We start from the raw sequence: 14,695 nt of genomic DNA, 5'->3' as shown, positions 1-14,695 counted from the left end.
CGATAACTCGAATACTCGCGCGCTCGGGCGACTCGCGAGTTTCACGCTGGCGCGATGCAATCGGCGATCGATGGCCACGCGCGTCCGCCGCTTTTCATCGCGACGCGTACGCACCGGGAGGTGCACCACGCGTCCCGATCTTCTTCGCCGTCGTCCGGGCCGCGAAAGATTCGACGCGAGGATCCGAGGAACCGCGCGAGTGCGACCGGCTCCGTGCCTCTTCATTCAAACGTCGGGTTATCGACCGAGCGGGGATACCGCGCCGCGCTAACCTACCGACGGCGGGCGGGAAGAAATCGGCGGATCCCGAACGCTGCGCGTCCTCGCTTCGCGGGAGGTTAGATGTTAATCGGCGAAGTTCTGATAGCATGCGAACAAGGCTAAGGGCCTGTGTCCACGATGCTACAACTTGGACACGGTTCTTGGATCGTGGACACAAGGCTTAACGCGTTACTTTTCAGAATTGGTAACTAGTTACATTTTTAGCGAAGAAACTGTAACTGTAACTAGATACTTTTATAAAGTGATTTTCCCTGAAAATAATTATTAATATTTAAAAAAACAACAGAATAAATAACGAAACTCGACAAATTGAACGAGTATTTACGCGACCCATATAGCACCTGAGCCTTCAGAAACATTTCAGAAAACATTGTTGCAATGTTGCAATGTTTCTGAAAGCTTTGGTGCTGTATGGGGATACAATGCAATTTGTATTAAAAATGGACTCGGGGAAGCTTCGTCCGGCAATATCGAGAGAGAGGTCCAATGTTTCATCTAATTTCTTTTAATCTCGACACGGATATCCCGTAAACGTCGAGGTGAAATGAAACTAACTTGTGAGTGAAGCGTCGATCGAGGGGGATCGGAGCTGCTGCCTATAGCTGGGGTCTGGAAAGTGGACTGCGCTGTATCGCGGAAACATTGCATTCACGCGCAATAAAACTACAGCGTGATTACTGGAAGAATTAACATTTGAAAACTTTATTAAAACCAACAACACATAGTAACAAGAGCAACAACAACAAGTCGATGCGCCTCAAACAGCCCCGCGGCGACTGCATCTCTCGCTCTTTCTCTCTCTTTCTCTCTCTATTCTTACAAAAAAATATCAACCTGCCTCGTGTCGCCGGCGATCACGTCGGGCTCGAGCGCATCTCGGATACGATCGTCACCTGCGGACGAGCGAGCGTCTGGAGACCTGCGACATTAGTAACATTTGCAAATGAGCACACAGGATTAGAGGCGTTACCGTCGGCGACGATGGAAAAACACGTCGGCGATGGACGGGATCCCCCGCAGAGTGCGCGACACAGAGAGAGAAACACAGCAAAAGTCCCATTCGCGCTACAGATCGGCCGGGCGGACCCTCGCGGGTGCCACCACGATCGCTAAAAGCATGGCAAGGAGACAAGCGAGCAAGAGCGTGGTGCACGTCGTTACCGGGACGGTTAGGATGTTAGTGACTGGGCACGCGCGCTCGTCGTCCCGGAGACCAAGCTCGCACGCAGTGCGCTCACCTTCGCGGCCCTCCTCCTGGTCGCGCCCCCGCTTCCGCCTCAGGCCGACCTTGCGAATCGCGGCCGCGTCCTCGGCTCCCTCGTCCGCGTCGCGAACGAGCCCGCCGCGCCCGGTACCCAGAGCCTCGATCTCCCGCTCGTGCTCGTAGAGGCTGGCCGCGGCCAGCTGCAGGTCGCGGACCGCCCTGGACAGGTCCAGCTCCGCGTCAATGGTGGAGGCGTCGACCTCGAGGCGGTCGGCCTTGTTGCCTGCACCTTGGTCCCCGTCGTTGCTGGTCAGGGAGTCGCGCTTGGAGGCCGCGCGGGCGACCATCTCCTCGAGTCTCGGGGTGACGAGCGGTCGATCGTCGCTCGTCGGCTCGTCCTGGCTGTACGGCGTGGAGCTGCTGCGCGACGCGGCCGGCGAGCCCTTGCGAGCGGACAGCTGACTGTCGCGCAGGCGGTCGGCCACGTCGCCGAAGGCCTCCGCCATCAGCTTCACGTTCTCGTCCGCCACGCGAAGGTAGAAGTCGAGGTTGCTCGAGGTCGCCGCCGGCGTCGCGTCCGACCAGGACCTCGCGGAATTGGAGTCGCTCTGGCTCGCCGGGCTCCTCCCCTCGCTCTCCATGTTCCGCTCGTCGTTGGCGCGCCGCGGACCCGAGTGCTGGCTACCCAGAGAGCGCGTACGCACGCTCGCCGGAGGTTCCTCAACCTCGTATCCGACGTCCGAGTTGGACTTATCGGCGGCGACGGAGTCGTCCGCGTTCGGCGACGTCGCGTCGTCGTCGCTTGTTATCAGATTCACTAGATCTTGGCAAAGGCGAGTGTACGCGGTCAAGTCCGTCTCCGCGCCGTCGCTCTGGCTCGCCGGGCTCCTCCCCTCGCTCTCCATGTTCCGCTCGTCGTTGGCGCGCCGCGGACCCGAGTGCTGGCTACCCAGAGAGCGCGTACGCACGCTCGCCGGAGATTCGTCAACTTTGTATCCGACGTCCGAGTTGGACTTATCGGCGGCGACGGAGTCGTCCGCGTTCGGCGACGTCGCGTCGTCGTCGCTTTTTATCAGATTCACTAGATCTTGGCAAAGGCGAGTGTACGCGGTCAAGTCCGTCTCCGCGCCGTCGCCGTCGCCGCCGCTATTGGCCGCCGCGACGTTGGAATCCGAGTGTAGGTACTCGTGCCAAAACCCGTCGTTCAGGATGGCCTTTGAAGACAGCATGGCGTCGGATAGCTCCGCGACACCCGACTCCTTCTCCTTGTTCGGGCTTCCCCGCGCGCCCGTGGCCGTCGTCATTTCCGACGACACGTGGGCGCGCAGCTTGTTCCGGTTCGGCGGCGTCGCGTCGTCGTCGCTTTTTATCAGATTCACTAAATCTTGGCAAAGGCGAGTGTACGCGGTCAAGTCCGTCTCCGCGCCGTCGCCGTCGCCGCCGCTATTGGCCGCCGGGTGGTTGCCGTTGATGTCGATGTCGCCTTTAACCGCCAGCTCCTTCCACCTGTGCGCGTCGTTGTCGGACAGCTCGCCGTCGCTCACGACGCGTCTGAGATACTCCGCCCGCTCGGGCACCGCGGCAAAGTTCCTCGCGACGTCCTGGATCTCGTCCCGGATGGCGTCGAGGCTGGGCTCGCGCCGCAGGTGAATCCGCTCGTGATTGATCAGCCCGTAAAGGTTGGCCGACAGCGATCTGACGGCGCGCTTCTTCGTGCCGCGGGTCACCGCCTGCGACGGCTCGGCGACGTTCCGCGCGGTCGCCGCGACGGCGTCCTTCCTCAGGGCCCTGTAAGCCAGGTCGTCCGTGACGACGTCAGGCTCGCACTGCGGTATGTACGGCGAGCGCGGCTGCTCCGACTTGGTTGGCGTCGTGTGCAGGTAGTCGCTCTCGGTCGCCGCGGTGACCGGGCCGAGCGGGATGCCGAACGGCGGCTGCGGCTCGATCACCCGCAGCGTGTTGTTCGCGTGGCTTATGCTGCGGAAGAGCACGTCGTCGCGGGTCACGTCCGGCTCGTCCCGGCGGGACGGATAGGCCGCCGGCAGGCGCACGAGGTCGTCCGCCGAGTCCCTGCGCGAGAGGACGGGCGAGGCGATGAGATAGCTGATGCTGGACAGGGTCGACTGCCCCGCGACGTCCGAGAGCGACGCCGGCCTCTCCTTGGGATGCATCCTCCGGTAGGCCATGTCGTCCCTCGTCCTGTCCGGCGAGTCCGCGGCGGCCGCGAACGCGTCGGCCTCGTTTCCGCCTCGCCGCTGACTGAACTCCTCCATGCTCCGGCGTTCCGCGCGATCCAACAGCTCCTCGTCGCCGAGGCGGAGGCTGTTGTATATCGCCTCCAGCTCCGACAGGGCCTCCTCGAGGTTCCTCGAGCTCCTCCGTCTCTCCAGAGCCTCCTCGCTGGTTCCTCCCTCATTCGCGCGATTATTGACGTCACGCGTAGACGGGACGATGGTGCGCGAGACCCGCTGCTCGCAGGGCGACCTTCCGGACGACCGATCGGGCGTGGACGCGTGCGACGAAATCGTCTCGTGACGTTTACTCGCTTCGCGCGAGTCCGCCGATTTATTCTTGGCCTCGTACGCGCGGTAATTGGCGTCGTTGCGACTCAGCTGATCGTTGCGAATGTTTCTGCGCCTCGTCGCTTCCATCTCCCTGTAGGCCGACTCGTTTGCGCAATGACGGCTCGAGTTATATTTATTATTTATGCGCTCCAGCGAGTTGCGGAATTCCGCAGCCTTGGGATTCGGCTCGCGGTCCGTCGCGTCGCGCCGGGCGATCTCGTTGCTCGAGCCGTACAACCGGAAGTTCCTCCAGTCGGGTCTCGTCGCTCCGCTCGCGGCGCTGATCCTATTGTTCTCCTGCTTCAAGTAATTTGGCACGTTTTGGTGTCTGTTGAGCGGATAGGAACTGTATCCGTAGCCGAACGCGCGGTAACGCGGATCCCTCGGTGGCGGCTCGGGCGGCTGATTGTTCGGATTGACGGACCGACCACCGACGGCGCGATCGAACGGCACTTCCGAGTGATGGTACGCGGGATACGTGAAGAAGTTCCCGGCGGCCGAGCGGCCGTCCGCGTACACGTCGCCGCTGATATGTCGCGATATCTTCCCGTAGGCGCTGTTCTCGTTCAAGTCCGCCGTGTACTGACCCGCGGAGTATCTCCTGGCGTCGTCGTACACCTCGGGATACGGCAGGCTCTCCGCGGAGGACCTTTGACCCGGGAACGCGCGGCCGCTCGAGTCGGCGGGATGCACGGTCGACCGGCGCGGATGTATCGGCGGCCGGCACAGTCCGTTCACGTCGGGGCAAACGGCGCGCTCCTTATCTTCGATAAGGAGGTCCGTGGAACACCTCTTGCCGTGCGGGTCGCTTAAAGCGTCGCCGCTGCCGTTGCCCTCGTCCCGAGACAGCCGCTTGATGTAGCGCTCCGTCCGCGCGGCGCGAGTCCTCTTGCTGCACGCGTTGCCGCCTCTCGGACCGTCCGCGACGTGAGATCTGTTCAACGAGCCGTTCGATCTGCGAGAGTCCTCGTCGGAGCTGCTGCCGGCGCACAGGTGGTCCCTCTTCGCCTCGGCCCGAGCCTTCAGCTTGTTTCTCCGCGACTTCCTGCCGAGGCCGTCCAGCGAGCCGTCGCTGCTGCGCGAGTGCAACGAGTCCCGGCGCGAACGCGGCGAGTCCGTCACGTGGCGCACGTTGCTCTCGACCCGCGTCCGTTTCTTGTCGCGCTCCGAAGCGTCGCTCTTCACCGAGTGAAGCACCACGCCGTCGACGTGCCGGAACTTGCTCGGTTTCTTCGGCGACTTCTTGCAGTAGACGATCTCCTCGTCATTGGAGGAACTCTCGTAATCCTTTATCGAGGATATCCGCCGCAGAATCCCGCCTAGGGACCACTTCCTGTCCTTCTTCTTCTCGGACGCGCTGGTCACCGCGTCGCAAACCGGCAAGCGCCGAGTCGGCGGCAGAAGACCGTCCATCCTCAGCATGTCCTTCTTACGCAGTCCCTTCTTCTCCATAGCTAGGCGTCAGCAAGCTTCCCCGACGTTAGACCTGGGAAGAACATTTCGTTTAGTCTACAAACTTTTCGCAATACATTTAAAATAAAATTATTCAGACGCCAACTTTCTGCCCAGGCTCTTAGTTCTTTACTCCTTTGTTTTTACAAAGTAGAATGTTTCCAAGGAGCACGTTCTAGATAAGCTTTTAAAGTTCCGCACGTATATTGTATTCAACGAGCACGTGGCCGGTACCGTTGTCGCTCGGGGTCTCCCATTGTGCCAGACGCTCCTTCCAACGGCAAGTTCGCGTCGCAAAGAGTAAAACTTAATCTACAACGTGCTCTTTGCGTCCAGAAACATTCTATTTCGTGCAAGCAAATCGAGACGCTTGAAAAACTTGTCGACAAAGTACGATCGTAGTGTGCACAGTGTAGAATTTATCAACTTGCACAAATTTTTCAAACGTATCCGTTGACTCCAAAATACTGTAGAACGTTTTTAGACCCAAAGAGCACGTTGTAGATTAAAACGTTCTATTTCGTGTAAATAAATCAAAACGTTTGAAAAACATTTTATTTCGTGTAAGTAAATCAAAACGTTTGAAAAACTTGTCGACAAAGTACGATCGTAGTGCGCATAGTGTAGAATTTATCAACTTGCACAAATTTTTCAAGCGTATACGTTGACTCCAAAATATTGTAGAATGTTTCTAGACGCAAAGAGCACGTTGTAGATTAAAACGTTCTATTTCGTGTAAGTAATTCGAAACGTTTGAAAAACTTGTCGACAAAGTACGATCGTAGTGTGCACAGTGTAGAATCTATCAACTTGCACAAATATTTCAAACGTATCCGTTGGCTCCAAAATAGAAAGTTCCTAGGCGCAAAGAGCACATTGTAGATCAGACTTAAAATCAAATCTACAACGTGCGCTTTGCGTCTAGAAACATTCTATTTCGTGCAAGCAAATGAAAACGTTCGAAACACTTGTCGACAAAGTACGATTGTACAGTGCACACAATTAATCAACTTGCACAAATTTCTCCAACGTATCCCGTTGGCTCCAAAATCGAAAGTCTCTAGACGCAAAGAGCACACTGTAGATCAGGCTTAACGAGTATCCGTGTCTCTCGCGCGACAGGCGCGCACACGCGCATACTTGGGAGATTACTCGCGCGGCATTCTTAGAAAACGTCGGAGCCCGGCGATAAAACTGCCGCCGCGCCGCGCCGCGCCGCGCTTGCTCCCTCGCTCCGATTATAAATATACACCGCCGCTACCTTGCTGTGCACTAACCTCCGATGTCGAAATCGACGTGACTCCCTCCTCGGCCTCCTGGAGCCGCCAACTCGCGAATAATGAGTCACGACGGGCGCCGGATGCTCGATCATCGAAACCGTGTGGCGACGCCGCAGCTGCGCGTTCACAGCGAGGTCGGCGCTCGTTGTCGGGACGCCCCGATAACGCGCGATAACACCGTCCACCGCGGGCGACGTTTGACAGCCTTCGCCGTCGCCGTCGATGCGCGCGAGCCCCGACGCCTCGCCTCTCGCCGCTCCAATTTCACTGATTCGACGGCGCTCTCAGAGCCCGCGAGGAGGCCCGAGTGACCTCGAAACGTCCATCTCTCTTACGCAGACTCGCCGCGCGGAGCGAAGCAACGTATCCGACTCTGCTCCGGGCTCTCGGGGCGACGCACCGCGCGCGCACAGCGAACGGCCATTACGCGGCGAGATTCGCGCTCGTGGAAGGCACGACGGTACCAGGCCGGCCGCTCGCACCGAACTTACTACGAGCTACGAGGAGAGGAGCGAAGCGGCGACGGCGATTCGTCCTCGAGACCCCACCCAAGTGCTCGCTCGCTCGCTCGCTCGCTCGCTCTCCGCGCTCCTCGCTTCGTAAAAATCCTCTGGCGAGCCAGGGCGAGCACCCACGCGCGCTACACACGACCGTGCGCGATTTACGGTGGCCGGCGTTAAAAGGCCCGCACGTTTTGGCCCCAGCTTCTTGACTCTTTCCTTTTGTGTTGGAGAGAAAAAAAGAGGAGATACCAGCCGCGCAAGTTCGGCCAGAAATGAACGGGCCGTGTTAACCGTTCACCGTATCGCTTCTCTTGTTTTCTTTTTCTTTTCAACAAAAAGACCCTTATGAAAAAATACACTCAATCATACGGTCCGAAATAACCATCAAATTGAGTGTAAACCTTCATAATTGAGTGTTTCATGAAGGTTTGCACTCAATTTGATGGTTATTTCGGACCGTCAACGTATGATTGAGTGTATTTTTTCATAAAAGGGAGGAAAGATGAACCGTTCAAGTTCGGCCACAAATGAACACGCCTGTTAACACCGTCCACTGTATCTTTCGTCTCCTTTGCTCTCTAACGTGAAGAGAAAAGGATGAAAGATGGACTGTGCAAGTTCGGCCAGAAATGCACAGGTCTTGCTAACCGTTCACTGTATATCGCTCCTCTTTTTCTTTCTTTCTAACGCGAGGAGAAAAAAAATGAAAGAAATCCCTACCGAGGGTGTTAACTCGCGAGGACGTTACTTTGTATAATTTAATGATCAATTCCGATGGCAACGGCCTTTACGTGCACCGGTCGCGATTAAATGCAGAAGTAACGTCGTTGAGAAACGAGGTCACTGTCTCCTCGCGCGTTTCCGCGAATACGCACCTTCGCCGAGCTCCTTCGTTAATTTCGCCGATAAGCCTTTTTCCGGAGATCGCCGAGACGAGTATCTAATCTCGGGGGAGATAATGTATGCGCTTCTATTTGACGACGGGGACGGCGGTGTGAAGGAATACGACTGCGTGAGTGTTAAGCTTTTTCGTTTATTGAAAATATCTCTGTAAAACGTGTGTATATTGTGGCCGGGCGAGGTAAGCCGACAATACCGAATCTTCGACAACGAAATGAAATCGGGTAGCAAACGAAGAGATACGGTGAAGACATTGAAAACAATATAGTCGATCGTATTTTCATTTTAGTATCTACATAAGTAAAGGACGAATCAACGATGCATTCGCTTACTATTTAATCTTATCATTAATTATATTATGTATAACAAAGCGGTAACAACTTGTTAATTGTAACTATTATGATAATAATCTTTTTTTTTTACTTTATATAATTACAATAATATAATGTGTAAGGATCGTTAACTAATCGATAACAAACGAATCGTATCCTCCTTTTTCTCTTCTCTTCTTATTCTTCCCCACCCCCCCCCCTCACGTCGTATCATCGTTTCATTCGCGTCCTCCTTTCGCTCTTCGCTCTGACCCAAATGTCGATCGTTAGCGCAAACAGTTTTATTATTTATTTTTTTCGCTCACCCCCACCCCCCCTCGTTTTTTCTGTATTAATTATTTAACAACAGGTTTTTTTTTATCCTCTTATTATATTTGCTCTTTAATTTAATAATCGTAGTAAACATAGTAATTATTTATAATATTGTGCAAATAACCCATATATTTATATTTATATATATATTTCTTTTCTTGTTATTTATTCTGTTAATAAAAGTGTAAGTAATGAATGTCGTATTCTCAACGGAGGAGCTTCTCTGTGTTTTCTCGTTTTTTTCCGCGCGTGCCTCGTCTTGCGACACGAGCGCCCCGAAATCCGCGTGTCCGCGCGACACGCGCGAGCGCGTTGATATACACACACACACACACGTACCGCAGATTTGTTTGTCTTTAAATGGACGATCCTTCGCGCAATTTTTTCTTTTTTTTCTCTCTCTTTAAATATTTCGACAGCTAGCTTCTTCGTTTAAAATTGGATTCTTAGCACGTTTCTACCTAGCTTGATGACCCATGGCAGTTGCTTGTTCATTTATACTGGCCGACAGGCTCCGTAGCTTGACACTTTACAATGCTTTAGCCCAGCGCTCTAGGATTTTTGTTTCATATTTATTTAATTATTTATTTATTCTTTTACTTCATTAATATCATTATTTATTATCTCACGACGTAGGATTAATGATTCGAGAATATCGAGACACTACAAAGCCCTTTTTTCTTTTGCTATCCGTTTAAGAAAATTTTCGTGCATTTACGATTAGTTAACTTAGTTCTCTTTTATACAATGCGTAACGGCAGTATCGTCCTCGGAGAAAGTACGTTAAACCTCGTCTTACCTCGCTTAACGAAGGAAAGCCCTATTATTTTTTTTTTGTTACATATCTTACAGCCGTCGTCGCGCAAAAGCTGGTATTTTTAATGTACATTTTGGAAAAGATTAAACGAAAGTCAACAAAGCACACCACGCACACTCTTTCTTCCCCCCACCCCCTTGATCACATCGCATTCATTGTCGTCGTCACGTTCGTCACAGTCGTACGTTGTCCTCGTCACCGTCTCTGTCTTGCCTGTCCTGTTGCCGACCTCGCAGCACATCGATCAAACAAGCTTCGCTTTGTCTCACACGAAACTTCCCTCCCGCGATATCACCAATCGATTCTCGAGCAACCCCCGCGAGGGTTGGAGGGACGCCGAAAGGACTGACTTCTGAAGAAAGATTGTCAACCGAACGGAGGATACTTGACGCGGGAGAATCGACGTCCGAATCATTTTGTACAATGAGAACTTAGTCATTTTTTCGAGAAGCGGAGGAGCGCAAAACTTTTCTAAAAGACGTTGGAATCGCGCGCTTTCAGACTCGTATCTTCGCGCGACCTTTGGACGAATGTTGGCCTCGTCTTTCGCAAGACAGTCCTCTCGCGGTCCCCTTCAGTTCGACACCACGGACGGAGCGTTGATCGACGCCGACGAGCACGTTGCGATCGAATTATTGGGGAAGTCACGATTGAACGCGCGGCGCCCAAACGTTCCGTCCGTCGACGCGAATCGACGCTGCGTCTGCCTAAGAGTATTATTAGAAAGTTCCCTATTACGAGACGGGCTCCTAATATGAGATAAAGGAGCCTCTGCCAGATTAACAGGCGTCGTTCTGCCGGTTCCACCGCGAATTTATTGCCCCCGGAGTGAAATCTGTTTAGGAAAATCGATCGGCAGACCGTGCGATCGTCGCGAAAAAGGATTCGTCATTGAATTTGAACGTTGAAAGCCTACTATCTCACATTAGAATCCTGTCTCATAATAGCGGACTCTCCTCTACACTTGTCGTACGACAAATTTTTTTGTCGATTGGCTACGAGCTAGAAAGTTTCTAGATACTCGACAGGCTTTTCTATCCCGCAGCCAGTCGACACGCTTGAAAACTTCGTCGACAAATATAATACCAGCCGGGGGGGAAGGCGGATTTGCGGCGGATTCTGCATTTCGCGATTATTTCGAAGAGGGTCCTTCGGAGCGAACGCACGTTGCATAATCGATCGACGACCCGGAACTCGCCGCGATCCTTCGAGTCTGAACATCGCAGCTGTTTACGTCGTTTTACGATATTCCTGATAATTATGCAAATTCGAGACGTTCTATGAAACGTCCCGACGGATTACTCGGGACGCGCCGCGACAGGCGGATCCATCGCGGACGACGAGGCGAAGCGCGCAAGAAATAGGACGCCTCCACCGCTTTCGCTCGCGTGATTCATTTTTTTTTCCCGCCCCTCACCTTGGGATGATTCATTCGAGACGATCGCGAAAAGCGAGAACCGCCTTGCAAATTCGCCTCTCTCTCAGCGGCGCGCCTCTCCGTCGCGCGCCTCCACCGGGGAAGGACGATGCACCCGCGATGCTAATCGCCAAGGAGGCGTTTCCGGAGATCGCGGCCGTTCAGCTTCGCGCCCGTCGCCCGTCCCGCGACAAATCTACATCCCGGACACGCGCGCGCGAACGCCGATTAAACGCCCAGCGCGGTTTCCAGATAGCACAGTGAATTTGCCAAGTATTCTTCGAGTTCTCTGCCGTTCTAAATTGTACTTCTTCAGGAATTCACGCAGAAGAATGTACAATAAAAATGACGAATTGGGGAAAATGGTGGCGCCGAGTGTGGCGCAGAGAAACGTGCTGCTTAGCAAACAAATGAACGAAAAGACTCGAATGTGGAAAACGACGCCAACTGGCAAATTCTAATTGAAGAAATTTATCGCGAAAATTATTACCTCAGCCAGGGTTTGAACCTGGACCTCCCTGCACTCCGTCTCGCCAATTCGACTACCAGAACCAAGTCCAAGACGAACTGATTGCGGCTGATTCTTCGAGAATTCTTCAGATGTTCAGCTTTCTAAAATTCTGGCGGGTATTTTCTTCAAACTAGATTCTCTACGAGCTTGCGTTCGCCTTTGTGCTACCTGGGCTCCGCGAGATATCGCGTTAAACGTTTCACTGGCGAACGGACCGTCGGCACGTGTCGTTACCCTGAGAAAAATTTCCATCGGCTCAGGGCCAGTTTCACAAACATCGGTTAACTGCTAACCGAAGGTTAATGGATTCTCTGCCTCTTCTTAAATAATAAGATGCAAGAAGACAGGGAGTCGACTGAACCCTAGTTAACAGCTAGCCGATGTTTGCGAAACTGGCCCTTAACCGATTAAACAGTAGGTGGTTAAATTTTTTAAGTTACGAATCCACCCGACACAAAATTCGACCGAGACGTCGACACAATTTAACGTAAAGCGTCGGTTCCGGTGTAGACTTGTACGCGACGGGAGTCGGTGCCCTCGCGTCGCCCTTTGCCGTCCCTACACGTAAGTCACAGGTTGCTCACGCTCGACGAGTGTAGTATCGAAAATATATACTATTACGAGTATAAGCGATTTGATTATTATCGAATTATTTGCACATATTACAACACGGGAGGGGAGGCCAAACGGAAGAGGAAGCGAGGAGGAGGGGGGGGGGGAGGAGGGGGCTCGAAGGTGCGGGACAATAAGCCGGACGGACCATCGGATATTTTCGTGATACTTCGATATACAAGAACGCTCGACGGTTATCCAGCAAGGTCTTTCGTCGTCGTCGTCGTCGTCGTCCGTCGTGCGTTTCCAAGACGCCGCGATTCCGAGGGACAACGTCGATGGCGCAAGGCCCGATCGGTCGATCGGGTATCCCCTCGGGAACCGGAGGGGAAGGCCGGCGATACGAAACGCAACGGAGAACGATGACCGTCCCCGAACGAGCGAGAGACGCGGGCCGCGCAGCTGCGGGCAACGTGCGGCCGAGGGAGCTATTTTTACAGATGCGCGATATATAAAAAATACTTGTTAGCCGAGACCGTTCTCTCCAGCGCGGCGCGAAAGCGAACGTTAAACGCCGGCGAAACGCAATCTCAAAGCGACAAACGTGTCCCGAGAAAAATTCAGAATTGACGACGTGTGCCCTTCGTATGCGTTGCGTTTTCCTTTTCCTTTCGTCTTACTCTTTCTTCCCCGCGAGGGACAGATCCCCGTCGGGGGCTCAACGTTTAATTTTAGCGGCATGTCTTCGAAGCGATTTCAGATCCCGAGTCCCAGTCGGACGAAACGCGACGAGAGGTTTTCGTGAATTTGCAGTTACAAGGTATACGTAGAAAAGCTACGAGGACATTAATGTTGGACGAGACTCTCCCTAGAAGCTTCGTCAAAGCGAGAACCCGACGTCGGTAGGATAGTGTGAATTATTTGTACAATAATGTGTCCAAATGGTGCTCATCCTGTTCGCCGTTTGTGAACGTCCCTCTCCTTCTCTAGCGCGTTACTTCCGAAATACTTTGTGTTATCTGCAACGACATCCCTGCGCCTCGACGCTCTACTAGTCGCCGTTGTCGTCACCGTCGTCGGCGATGGTCATTAATCGTTATCAGCGCTGTCACCGTCGTTATCGGCCGCGTCCAGAGGACCCAACAGTCGGTTCGCACAGCGATCGAATCTGATTGACGGAGACAACGGCCCGAGCGAGAACGTCCCAGATAGCAATGAGTGTCCAAAAGACATCGCGACGGTATTTTTAAGACACTTTTTAGACGTGCATGTCTAAAAGACAACTTAAGGCCATCTTAAAGATGTCTTCTAGACACGCATGCTATCTGGGATGAGACAGAGATAACGCGGGGAAATGCACAAAAATTTCTAAGCGTAGACGACACCGCGTTCCATGAGATTAAATTCAATTTCGTAAGATCGAATGCCAATTTCAAAACCGGGCGTACCTCGTACACGCTCCATTTTCTACTCGCAGTCTGATACGGGCTTAACGAACCCTTTAATCTCCCGGCTCGTAAATCCACCAATCACCTTCAATTGCACCAAGACCGTTACGTCACGACGTGACAGCGCGCCTGCTGAACACTGCCTTTGTTCTCGTTATCAGGTCCGTCGCCGTCCTTAAAGGCCTCTGGCGCTGAGCGAGTTACCAGGCTCGCCTTCTCGACCAGCGAGAAAACACTCTTTCCCTCTTTCACTCTCCTTCTCTCTCCCCGAATTTCAGCGATCGTCACCCTCCCACACGTCGACTTCCTGTCGGCGAGGCGTGCTGCCAACAGCACACGGCTTCCTCGTCGTTGTCCCTCTCGACCCGCGCGCGTCCGTCTCGCCGCGTCCCTTCCTCCGCCCTTGCCGGCCCTACGCGGATCGCGGATGCAGACGTAGAAAAATAACGATCGCGCAATCCGCACCGGGTTACACATACGCGCATATATGCCTGTCTCCTTTGTTTTATCTCGCCTACTTAAGCTTACGCTGCCGCGTGACTGCGATAACGCTCCCGTTAATTCGTTATACGACGACGAATGCTCGCTCGTGCGTGCGTGCGTGCGTGCGTGCGTGCGAGCGAGGCGAGGCGAGACGCGCTCGCGTGAAACTTGTCTTCCGACCGACATTCCAGGGGAAACGATAGCCGGCGTCCGAAGAAAAATGCGGCGTTCGGGGAGCGAACGCTTGAAACAGCAGTTTTTGTTCGAGCGACTAATAAAATGTCAAAGGAAGAAAGACGCGGGCGCCCTCCGCTCGTCTCGTCCCGCACGTACAATGTCCGCCTATCTTTCTCTCTTTATGTATATATGTACAATATGTAACATTATCTCTTACGAACACGGCCGTCGCAACGCCAGCAATGTCGTCATCGTCGTCACGCGTTATAATAAAACTCCGATGCTGCGTGCGGAGACCGTTCGAATTTGCACACGTTCAAAATTTGCCTTGGTGATCTGCGGGTGTGGGTTCGCGCGGAGGCGAAACGAAATCGGCGCTCGCTTCGTGGCGGAATCACGACGACGACTGCGGCGATAACGAGCCACGGTGGAAAGAATACATCGCCCAAGGAAAGTGAAAA

At 53.6% G+C, this 14,695-nt stretch overlaps 1 protein-coding gene across 2 annotated transcripts; it reads right to left on the bottom strand.

Moving 5' to 3' along the window:
* Nucleotides 1–956: 956 nt before the first annotated feature.
* On the bottom strand, nt 957–7,378 carry LOC105569666. Of its 2 annotated transcripts, XM_012026305.1 has the most exons (3): nt 6,780–7,378; nt 1,521–5,536; nt 957–1,201 (listed from the first exon to the last, which is right to left on the bottom strand). In XM_012026305.1, exons 2-3 carry the CDS (start codon nt 5,500–5,502, stop codon nt 1,137–1,139), a joined length of 4,047 nt encoding a protein of 1,348 aa, XP_011881695.1. In that variant the 5' UTR covers nt 5,503–5,536; nt 6,780–7,378; the 3' UTR covers nt 957–1,136. The 2 variants fall into 2 exon arrangements, with proteins under 2 accessions (XP_011881695.1, XP_011881694.1); XM_012026304.1 differs by having other exon boundaries at nt 957–5,536.
* Nucleotides 7,379–14,695: the final 7,317 nt, after the last annotated feature.

The sequence above is a fragment of the Vollenhovia emeryi genome, unplaced genomic scaffold (assembly GCF_000949405.1).
Source record: "Vollenhovia emeryi isolate VEMERY1.0 unplaced genomic scaffold, V.emery_V1.0 DF939123.1, whole genome shotgun sequence".
In the NCBI taxonomy this organism is placed as follows: Eukaryota; Metazoa; Arthropoda; class Insecta; order Hymenoptera; family Formicidae; genus Vollenhovia; species Vollenhovia emeryi.
The sequence above is the reverse complement of the archived record's forward strand: the minus strand, read 5'-3'. Positions and strand labels throughout refer to the sequence as shown.